Below are 12,038 nucleotides of genomic sequence, written 5' to 3'. Positions count from 1 at the left end.
CAAGTGACTTGTCTTTATAAATGTTCTATCAAGAAATATTGTATGCTTACTGAATTAACTCATCAATAGTAAATATTTACCCGGGCTAAAATAGTTATGCAAGTGCTCCAACAAAGTATTGTAAATCTCTCCTTAAAATATATTGTCCTTTGCAGTCTTTGGCATCTTAAGACCAAACCTTGAGGTTCATTACTCTTGGGAGGACACTTTTCCACTTTACAGAAATAATATTCTTAGCATGGAAAGTGTTATATATGCAATAAGGATTAGCCTGAGACTAGGGTAGGGAAGAAAGAGGAAACATTGTATGGCAGAGCCCCTGTCCCTCAGTTTCACCTGGAAGGATTGCAAGAAGAAGAAAGTAAATGGGAGAGGAAGAAGGCAGAGGGAAGCAGTGTCTTATTTCTCTTCTCTCACCTTTGACTGGGATATGCTGGGGATGAACAGGGATGCTTTTGGGGACTCTAGAAAGACACTGCCTCATGGGCTGCCAGTGGGAAGCCACAGCAGTCAGCTTCCCTGTATTTCTCTGGTTCTGAGGAGAGGCTGTTGGACTCAACAGCTCCTCCAGTCCCTTTGACGAGTGACGAAGAGTGTAGCTGGGTTAAGAACCAATGGAACAACTGGGGATTGCAGAGTCACCCTGCTTAACCGACTGAGCCACCCAGGTGCCCCAATCCCTAGTGTTTTAAAAGAAGGTAAATTTCATGTAAAAATTACCTTTTCTTTAAAAAACTTGCAGTCAGACAAGCAGGAGATGAAAATATCATTGCAATTTCACTGTAAAAGTAACAACATATGTGTTAAGTCATAATGATGGGGAACAGGGCTAGCTGAGGACCCGGGCAGGGCCGCACATTGACAAGTCCTTGAAACAGGCAGAGGGACATTCCTCTGGGGACTCAACTGCCTCGATGTTAATAGTTTGTCAAGGGCAAAAGGCAATCTTATCCTGACCCCCAGGATCCTGTAAGTCTACTTTAACGTATAAAAATTCCTTTAGAAACTTCCTTTCCTTTACCCCCCTAAGATACCTGTTGGCAATCATCCCCCAAGCACATGGCCCACTGATATGCATCTGAAGGGTTTCATGACTAAAGTTTTATTAATAAGTGACTTTTTCTCAACAATAGCTAGCCCCCTCAAGGTCCTGGAAACCTTGCTTCCAAAATTCCTTAGAGAGTACGCTATCCTCAAACCCCTCCCAACTGCCAGGTATATAATCAGTCACTCCTTACAGGCCCTGGGCAGCAGCTCTTCCTGCCCACGGGTCCTGTCCCCGTGCCTTAATAAAACCACCCTTTTGCACCAAAGATATCTCAAGAATTCTTTCTTGGTCACTGGCTCTGGACCTCACTTATATTCCAAAACTTCATCATAACGTATTATAAAGCATGCCTCCTCTTATGTCTAGTTATATAACTGATGACATGCAATCATTAATGAAATAACTACTTTCCTACGAGTCTTCCAGATTCTGGATATACTTTGTGTTGATAAATCTCACCCAAACCCTTCATGGTTGATTATACTAAATCATGGATTTGAATAAAATCCATCCTTCTGAAAACAAAAATTTATGGAGCCCAGAGTATAAACTATTAAGATATTAAAAAAAAAGTGTCTACTTTAATGAAGCCTTTGTGAGACACATGATTTTTTATTTATTCTTGCATTGCTCACACCTACTGAGGTTCCTGGGAATTGTATGTCCTCAATGTAGTTGTGTCAAGTGAATGATGAATTAATGAGGACATCAATGACTTTTTCAAACATCGAGATGTTAGGAGAGAATCATGATTAAAATGCAAATATCTCCATAGCAAAGCCATACCCTCTGTCTTATATTTAGGATAAAATGACCTCATGGTTTCAAAACAAATAAAAGTGATTTACAACTTATCAGACAGAGCTACCTCTTAGCCACTTCACATTCAGTGCGTTTTTTTGCTGCTATCCATTTTTCTGTCAAGGACTCGTTAATTTGGCTTATTCCTGGAAGGATTTTCCTGGGAACGTCTGTGGAACTGGTGTTCTTCAAGGAAGAAAAAAAAAATGATCAGGAAAACATAACCACATGCTGAGTAATAACACAGCAAAGCTTGCAGCACAAGTGGTAGGTAGGCCCCGCCCTCTTAGACAGTGGGGTTTGGTCAGAGGAGTTATGTCACAGACTGGCCTGGCTGTTCCAGTTCCTAGACTTGGTTACTTGGCTTAGTCTAGGCCTTAATTTTGTCATTTAAAAATGGGATGACACAAAATAATTGAAAACAGAGACTCAACCAGATACTTGTACACCAATATTCACTGTAGCATTATTCATAATAGCCAAAAAGGTAGAAACAACTGGTGTCCAGCAATAGCATCAACAGATGAACATGGTATAAACATGCAGAATAATCAGCCCAAAAAAGGGAGGATATTCTGAAACACACTGAAACATGGATGAACTTTGAAGACACTATGCTAAGTAAAATAAGCCAAAAGGACTATTACTGTATGATTTCACTTATATGAAATTGGCAACTTCATAGAAAGTAGATTAGAGATTACCCAGGGAGGGGGGTGGCTGTCACAGAATGGAAACTTATTTAAAGGTTACAGAGTTTCTGTTTGGGGTGGTAAAGTTTTCGAAATGGATAGTGGTGATGGTTGTACAATACTGTGAATGTGATTAATGCCACTAAGTTGTATACTTAAAAATAGTTAAAATAGAAAATTTTATGATATACATGTATTTTTAACCACAATTTGAAAAATAAGATAATAGGGGTGCCTAGATGACTCAGTCAGTTAAGCGTCTGCCTTTGGCTCAGGTCATGATCTTAGGGTCCTGGGATCAAGCCCCACAACAGGCTTCCTGCTCAGTGGGGAGTCTGCTTGTCCCTCTCCCTCTGTACTTCCCCCAGCTTGTGGTCTCGTGTGCTCTCTTGCTCTCTCTCTCTCTCTCAAATAAATAAATAAAATATTTTTTAAAATGAGATAATACCTACCTCTCTGGGCTCTTCTTAAGATTAAATAATATTAGGCATACAAAACCTGTGGATTATAGTTGGTATGCAAAAGATACTAGTTTTAGTATTTTTACTAAAATAGATTTTTAGATTTTTACTTTTAGATCAGTGGTTTTCAAACTTAACCTGGTGATCTTACTTAAAGCATAGACTGCTGAGCCAAACCCCACAGTTTCTGATTTAGGGGTGGAGCTCAAGAATTTGCATCTAGTAAATTCCCAGATGATGCTGCTGCTCTGGTACAAGGACCACACTTTAAGAACCATGGTTCTATACAATACTTGAAACCAAATGGCTCAGCTAGAAGTGTCAGAAATCACTGCCTAGGAAGAAAAACCTGACTTTTTAATATAGTTTTCCAAGACATTAATGCTCCACTTCATGTTATATCTCTGCCTCCACTGAACTTGTAATAAGTCAGGAAATTCTTTTTTTTTTTAAAGTAACTTCTATGCCCAATGTGGGGCTTAAACTCAAGACACTGAGATCAAGAATCACATATTCTATGAACTGAGCCAGCCAGGCACCCCAGGAGTCAGGAAACTCTTCATCATTTTAGTTTAATGCTTAAATAAAGACCTCTGGAAAAAGATAAGTAACCATGACTTCTGAAGCTCTCCTTCAGCTTCTTGATCTGGGTCCTGGGTGTCCCCTCTAGTTCAATCACAAAAAAGCTTTTATTCCCCCCCCCCCCCACCACATACACACACATTGCTTTTATTCCCCACCACCACCACCACCACATACACACACATTGCTGGAAATTTAGGACAATGAGGTGCTCCCTATTGGTACTTACATACCATTTCTTCTACTCTCTTCAAAATCCCAGCTCCTCTGAAGTAATCATTTCCCTTTGTCCTTGGCATGACCCTTCAACACTGAAAACTTTAGTACCTTGCTGTCTCCCTTGGCACTGCCATGTCTGTTGTCATCCTTCCTGTAATTCTTGGCAACTACGGAACTAATAAACATGATTTCCCACTTTGATCTCTCAATTCTTGATCTCATCTCCACACTTCCTCTGTTCCATCTCAACCACCCATGTCCTGGTTTCAAGCAGATGCTATTGATATTTTAGATCAGATAATTCTTTGTTGTGAGGGTCTTGTGCATTGTAGGTTGTTTAGGAACCCTGGCTTCCTTGTGTTGTGGCAGCCACCCCAACACACCTGCCCTTTTCCAGTTACTACAACTTAAAATGTCTCCAGAAATTGCCCAATGTTGCCTGGGGCAAAATCATTCCTAGTTGAAAACCACTGCCCCAGATCTTGGTGATACCCTATGGTTTATAATCATTGATAACTATATCACCTTCTAAATTTTCTATTAGAAACATTCTCAGGGCACCTGGATGGCTCAATCAGTTAAATATCTGCCTTCGGCTCAGGTCATGATCTCAGGGTCCTGGGACCAAGCCCTGTATCAGGCTCCCTGCTCAGTAGGGAGTCTGCTTCTTCTTCTCCCTCTGCTCCTCCTCTCCACTGCCCACCCCCACCTGCTCATACTCTTTCTCACCCTCTCTCTCAATAAATAAAATCAAAAGAAAGAAGAGAAAGAAGAGAAAGAAAGAAAGAAAGAAAAAGAAAGAAAGAAAGAAAGAAAGAAAGAAAGAAAGAAAGAAAAAGAAAGAAAGAAAGAAAAGAAAGAAAGAAAGAAAGAAAGAAAGAAAGAAAGAAAGAAAGAAAGAAAGGAAGGAAGAAAAGAAAGAAAAGAAAGAAAGAAAGAAAGAAAGAAAGAAAGAAAGAAAGAAAGAAAGAAAGAAAGAAAGAAAAAGAAAGAAAGAGATTGATTTTCTCTTTTCTGGTCATCATACACCCTTTTCTGATTCTCTTACTTTAGAGTGAAACTCCCACTCCAACATTCTTTGGTGCTGGAATGAGTTAAGACTTTGGGGGCTATTGGAACAGAATGAATGTATTTTGCATGCAAGAAGGACATGAATTTTGGGAGTTGGAGGGGTGGGGAATATGGACCGGAATATGTTCCCCCCAAAATTCATATGTTGAAATTCAAATCCCCAGTATAATGGTATTAAGAGGTGGGGCCTTTGGAAGATGACTGAGTCATGGGAGTGGAGCTCTCATGAATGGAATTAGTGCCCTTTTAAGAGACCCCCAGAGAGCTCTCTTGCCCCTTAGGACATAGCAAGAAGACAGCCACCCATAAACAATCACCAAACACTGAGTACACTGGTCCCTTGATCCTGGACTTCCCAGACTCCAGAACTGTAAGAAGTAACATTTCTACTATCATAAGCCACCTAGTCCATGGTGTTTTGTTAGCAGGCAGGGCAGACTAAGACATTTACTTTAGAGTGGAACCCGTTCCAACATTCTTTGAGGCCACTAGGATCTCCAATCCATTGACCCTATTGTTTGTTCATTATTTATTGCCTCCTTGTCCTTACCAAGCATAGATTCCATGGTCAGCACCATAAGAAGTCCCTTTCAAATACTTCCTTCCCTGTCATTTTCCTGTTGGACTTACCTAGCAAAACTCCATCTGTGATTAAAAATCAACTCGGGAGGGGCAGCCCTGGTGGCCCAGCGGTTTAGTGCCACCTTCAGCCCAGGGTGTGATCCTGGAGACCCGAGATGGAGTCCCATGTCAGGCTCCCTGCATGAAGCTTGTTTCTCCCTCTGCCTGTGTTTCTGACTCTTTCTCTCTGTGTGTCTTTCATGAATAAATTAAAAAAAAAAAAACAACTCTGGATTATTCCAAAATTGAACCCAAGCAAAACTGAATCCAGTCCATTCGCTGGAGAGAATCACACGCAGCCATGTTGATTTCACGTTCTGTCCTACTACCGCAAATGTCAGATGGGCACCAAATAATGTTTCATAATTTCCCACAATATTTGCTTTCTCACTCTCTGAGACAACTACTGCACACCTTCCTTTTATTCCTAAACATATAATACTCCTCATCTCTCTCATTCACTCCCAGATGAGGACCTTGCCCTGTGCCTCACTGAGAAAACTGAAGCCATTCATCACCTTTATTTCACCCCACCCTCACCTCCTCTGTTCCTTATTAGAAGAAAAATAAATATTTCTGCTCAAGCCCCTACATTCTACACAGATGGGATCCTGCCTCCCCTTTCCTGTTGTGGGACATTGCTTCTGCAATTCTTCTTTTTTTTTTTCCCCCATGTATCATTGTTTTCTCCATCTGAACAGGATCATTCTCAAAAATCATGTCTGTGCTCATCTTGACCTCTCAGCAGTATTAGCCACTTCCTCCTTCTGGAAATCCATTCTTCTCTTATCTTGATGAACCACCCTCTCCTGGTTTTCCCCTACCTCAGAAACTGTCCCTTCTCAATTTTTCTCCTGGCACCTCCTCATTGTTGGATTCTGTCACATTTCTCCTTTCATTTTTACTCTCCCTCTTGAGGTGACCTTTTATCTATGCCCCAGTTTTAAATCCTGTTTATGCTTGGACAGCTACCATGTCTGTATTCCAGTGCTGACGTCCTCCCTGAGCTCCAGATTTGAACATCCAGCTAAGGCTCCAGGTCTCCTCCCCAAGGATACTTCACACTGACCCCATCTCACCTACCCACTTCCATCTCCTATAACTCTCTACCCTTTCTTACTGTGCTCTGCTCTTCTGACTCTCTCTCTGTCCCTCACACATGCTAAACTTCTCCTTGCCACAGGGCCTCTCTGCATGTGGTTCCCTCTACTTGAACACTCTTTTTAATTTTTTTTAATGATTTGTTTTTTTATTTTAGAGAGTGAGCAGGGAAAGGCAGGGGGAGAGAGAGGAGAGAAGCAGACTTCACACTGAGCACAGAGCCTGTGGATGGGCTCGATCTCAGGACCCTGAGATCATGACCAGAGCCAAAATCAAGAGTTGGTCACTCACACAACTGAGCTACCCAGCCACCCCTGGAACACTCTGTCTTTGGATCTAAGAATGGCTAAGGTCTCTGTTTCAATGTCCCAGCCTCTGAGAGGTCTTCTTTAATCTATCTATCTATCTTTCTTTCTTTCTTTCTTTCTTTCTTTCTTTCTTTCTTTCTCTTTTTTTTCTTCTTTCTTCCTTCCTTCCTTCCTTCCTTCCTTCCTTCCTTCCTTCCTTCCTTCCTTCCTTCCTTCTTTTCTTTCTTTTGTAGATTTATCCATTTATTTTAGAGAGAGAATGAGAGTGCATACACATGTGAGTGGGGGGAAGAGGGAGAGAAGCTTCAAGTTGACTCTACCCTAAGAGGGGACTGCCTGATATAAGGCACCATCCCATGACACATGAGATCATGGCCTGAGCCAAAACCAAGAATCAGACACTTAACTGACAGCCACCCAGGTGCCCCCTGACTGACATTTCTAAAGAAACCCACTTTTTCAATCTCACATGTCCTATTTAAGACAGTTTAATAATTTTGCATTTACATATTTATTGCCTATCTTTCTTTTTTTTTTTAATTTTTTTTTTTATTTATTTATGATAGTCACAGAGAGAGAGGCAGAGACATAGGCAGAGGGAGAAGCAGGCTCCATGCACCTGGAGCCCGATGTGGGATTCGATCCAGGGTCTCCAGGATCGCACCCTGGGCCAAAGGCAGGCACTAAACCGCTGCGCCACCCAGGGATCCCTATTGCCTATCTTTCCCTGTAGAACTCAATACCAAGAATGAAATCATGGGGACCCTGGGTGGCTCAGCGGTTTAGCGCCTGCCTTCGGCCCAGGCGTGATCCTGGAGTCCCAGGATTGAGTCCCAGGATTGAGTCCCATATCAGGCTCCTTGCATGGAGCCTGCTTCTCCCTCTGCCTGTGTCTCTGCCTCTCTCTCTCTTTGTGTTTATCATGAGTAAATAAATAAAATCTTAAAAAAAAAAAAAAGAATGAGACCAACCTTGTCTGTATTACTTACTTTTATCCCCAGCCCTGAGAGCAGAGCCTGAGACACAGAAGTCAACTGCTGACTGGCTGACTAGATGGCTATGATAGAGCAACCAAGTACAATCTCCTCACCCTCCCCAGCAGCACAGAAACTTTTGCCTCTGACCACTTTTTTTTTCCCAGAGAATATGGCAAGAGTCTATATGAATGTCAAATTTAAAACATTCCTGAAAATAGAAAAAAGTACAAACTTGGGCACCTGGGTGGCTCAATCAGTTAAGTGTCCAACTCTTGATTTCAGTTCAGGTCATGATCTCAGGGTCATGAGATCAAGCCCCACATTGGGCTCCTCACTCAGTGGGGAGTCAGCTTAAGATTCTCTCTCCCTCTCCCTCTGCCTCCTCCCCTCCTATGTGTGCTTTCTCTTGCTAAAAAAAATTTATTCGTAAAAAAAAGAGGGGCAAAAAAGAAAAAGAGGGGCACCTAGGTGGTTTAGTTGGTTAAGCATCTGCCTTTGGCTCAGGTTATAAACTCAGCACCCTAGGATCAAGCCTACTTAGCACATAGTTTGCTTCTCCCTTTCCCTCTGCCCCTCCACCCCCCACATCCCCCACTTGTGCACACATGCTCTCTCTCTCTCAAACAAATAATTAATTTAAAAAAAAAAAGAAAAAAGTACAAATTAAAGAAATAACTATGTACAAGCAGACCTCAGAGATATTGAGGGTTTGGTTCCAGACAACCACAATCAAGTGAATATCACAATAAAATGAATCAAATAAAGTTTTTGGTTTCCTGGTGCAGGAAACTTCTGCAGCTTCCTCGCCTCTCTCAAACTTCATAGAATTGAAGAGAGTTAGGACCTTTCCTGGGATCAGGCTTTGATTTTAAGGGAATGTTTGATCTTCTATCTAGATCACTAAAACTTTCTCCATATCAGCTCAGCAATAAGGCTGCTTTGCTTTCTCATCATTTGTGTGCTCACTGGAGGAGGACTTCTGATTTCCTTCAAGAACTTTTCCTTTGCATTTACAACTTGGCTAAGTTTGATGCAGTTTTCAGCCTTTCTCAGCTTTTGATGTGCCTTCCTCACTAAGTTTATTATTCCCACCTTTTGTTTTAAAATGAGAGACATGTGACTCTTCCCTGGAACAGTTAGAGGCCATTGTAGAGTTATTGATTGGCCTAATTTTAATATTATTTTGCTCAGGGAATAAATAGGTTAGGCCTAGAAGAAGCAGAAAGCCAGAGACACAGCGAGTTGGAGGAGCAATCAGAACACACATTTATAGATTATGTTCACCATCCTATATGGGCATGGCTGAAACAATTTCAACAGTAACATCAAAGATCACTGATCACAAATCATCATAACAAATGTAATAATAATGGAAAATTTTTAACTATTGTAAGGATTATCAACTGTGACACAGAGACAAGAAGTAAGCAAATGCTGTTGTAAAAATGGTGCCCACAAATTTGTTTGATGTAACGTAAGGTTGCCATAAAATTTCAATTTGTAAAAAATGCTAAATCATAACATAATATAACAAGGTATGCCTGTATACTTCTGTCTCCATACAGGCATTTCAGAACTCCCAGAAATATGATCATAAAACCTCTCTATCAAAAATTAGGAGGGTACTACAGTATGGTGAATAATGATATAAGCTTTGGAGCTGGATTTCCTGGGTTTAAATCCAGCTCTGCCACTTCTTAGCAGTACAACTTTGGGTAAGTCCAATTCTCTGAGACTTATTTTTTTCATTTGTAAAATGGGGGAAATAATACCAATTGGAGTTGACATAAGGATTAAATGTGTCAATCAACTTGGAGTATTTTAATTGGTCCCTAACTCATGATGACTACAATCAATATTAATGCTGTTATTATCATCATTAATCTTACTTAATAACAAACAGTAATAAAAGCAATGAACTTAGGTTTGGGGGTCTCATCTCTTAGGAGGAAGTGAAAATTACAAGTATTTTTAAAAGAGGCTACATCTCATTTTTTTTTTTAAGATTTCTTCACTCATTTTTTTAAAAGAGTTTATTTTTTTATTTGACAGAGAGAGAGAGAGAGAGCAAAAGCAGAGGGAACAGCAGGCAGAGGGAGAGGGAGATGCAATCTCCCCGAAGAGCAGGGAGCCTGATGTAGGACTTGACCCCAGGACCCTGGAATCATGACCTGAGCTGAAAGCAGATGCCCAACCATCTGAGCCACACAGGGGCCCTTTATTCACTCATGAGAGAGAGAGAGAGAGAGAGAGAGAGAGAGTGTGCAAGCAAGTGGAGGGAGGGGCCAAGGAAGAGAATATTTCAAGCAGACTTCCCACTGAGCATGGAGCCTGGTTGATATAGGGCCATCCCACAACCCATGAGATCTAGACCTGAGCCTAAACCAAGAGTTAGATGCCCAACTGTCTGAGCCACCCAGGTACCCCTAAAATTACAGAAGATTTTTAAGAAGCATTCTAACAGAGGATCTTCTTATGTTAGTAAAAAATCTGAATACATACAAGTGATAAAATGTTTCAAACATTGCTCTGAAATCTAGAGGAAAAAAATGCCTTTTATTCATTTTTGCTTATTTTTGTTTAAGAATGATTTTTAAAAGAAACAAAAAAATATAATACATACCTGATAAGTTGTCACAAAATTTGCATACGTTCCAGCAAAAATGTGTTTGACTTGAAAATCCACAAGGTCTAAAAGAAAGTATAAATGCATGCTTATTCATTTTATTTTTTAAAATTTTTTAATAGATTTTAATTGTTTACTTGACAGAGAGAGAGCATAAGTGGGGGGAGCAGCAGGCAGAGGGAAAGGAAGAAGCAGGCTCCCCACTGAGTAGGGGAGCCCAATGTAGACCTCAACCCCAGGACCCTGGGATCATGACCGAACCCAAGTACCCCCCATGCTTATTGTTATTAGAAGTGAAAAAAAATAAATCTTTTGTTATAAACCCAAAACTGCTGTAAAAAAAATAGATTAAAAAAAAACAAATATATTGGGGCACCTGGGTGGCTCAGTCGGTTAAGTATCTGACTCTTGATTTTGGCGCAGGTCATGATCTCATGGTCATGCGATTGAGCTCTGTGTTGGACTCTGAACTTAGCATGAAGTCATCCTGTCCCTCTGCTTCAGCTCCTCCTCCTCCACCCCACACTCTTACACAGGCTCTCTCTTTCTAAAATAAATAAAATCTTAAAAAAAAAAAAAATATATATATATATATGTATGTATGGGGACCCCTGGGTGGCTCAGTGGTTGAGCATTTGCCTTCGGCTCAGGGTGTGATCCCAGAGTCCCAGGATCGAGTCCCACATCAGGCTCTTCGCGTGGAGCCTGCTTCTCCCTCTGCCTGTGTCTCTGCCTCTCTTTGTCTCTGTCTGTCATGAATAAATAAATTAAATCTTAATATACACATATAAATATTAAGATTTTGTTTATTTGACAGAGCACAAGCAGGTGGAACAGCAGGCAGAGGGAGAGGGAAAAGTGGGCTCCAGGGAGTCCAAAGCAGGCCTCGATCCCAGGGCCCTAGGATCATGACCTGAGCTGAAAGCAGATGCTTAATTGATGAGCCACCCAGGTGCCCCTAAAAAAGTTTATATATTACCAAACTAAATTATTTATTAGCAATTTATATTCTTCCAAATGAATTTTGACCACAAGTACCCTAAAAGATTAATTTTGATCAGGTTACATATTACATGTATAAAAGATTAATTTTGATCAGGTTACATGTATATTCACTTAAAATTTAATTTTTCATGCACTTGTTTTAGAAGAGGGTTTTTTTGTGATTGTTTTTCATTTTAAATAATCTCTACACCCCAGTGTGGGGCTCAAACTCACAACCCTGAGATCAAGAGTCACATGTTTCACTGACTAAGCCAGCCAGGTGCCCCTAGAAGAAGTTTGATTAAATATATAAAAGTGGGGATCCCTGGGTGGCGCAGTGGTTTGGTGCCTGCCTTTGGCCCAGGGCACGATCCTGGAGACCCGGGATCGAATCCCACGTCAGGCTCCCTGCATGGAGCCTGCTTCTCCCTCTGCCTGTGTCTCTGCCTCTCTCTCTCTCAGTCTGTGACTATGATGAATAAATTAAAAAAAAAAAAGATTAAAAAAATATATATATATATAAAAGTGTATCTTTCTGATCATTCAT

The 12,038-nt window shown here is 40.8% G+C and overlaps 1 protein-coding gene across 2 annotated transcripts in view; it reads right to left on the bottom strand.

The window, feature by feature from the left end:
• HERC6 (HECT and RLD domain containing E3 ubiquitin protein ligase family member 6) overlaps positions 1-12,038 on the bottom strand; it is a 55,748-nt gene that overhangs the window by 31,664 nt on the left and 12,046 nt on the right. For both annotated transcript variants that reach the window (XM_025425172.3, XM_025425140.3), the window contains exons 8-10: positions 10,505-10,572; positions 1,917-2,035; positions 721-780 (exon numbers count right to left, since the gene is read on the bottom strand). In XM_025425172.3, coding sequence (XP_025280957.1) covers positions 721-780; positions 1,917-2,035; positions 10,505-10,572 — 247 coding nt within the window. The remainder of the gene's footprint in view (positions 1-720; positions 781-1,916; positions 2,036-10,504; positions 10,573-12,038) is intronic.

The sequence above is a fragment of the Canis lupus genome, chromosome 32, assembly GCF_003254725.2.
Source record: "Canis lupus dingo isolate Sandy chromosome 32, ASM325472v2, whole genome shotgun sequence".
NCBI lineage: Eukaryota > Metazoa > Chordata > Mammalia > Carnivora > Canidae > Canis > Canis lupus.
This window is presented reverse-complemented; position numbering and strand designations above follow the sequence as displayed.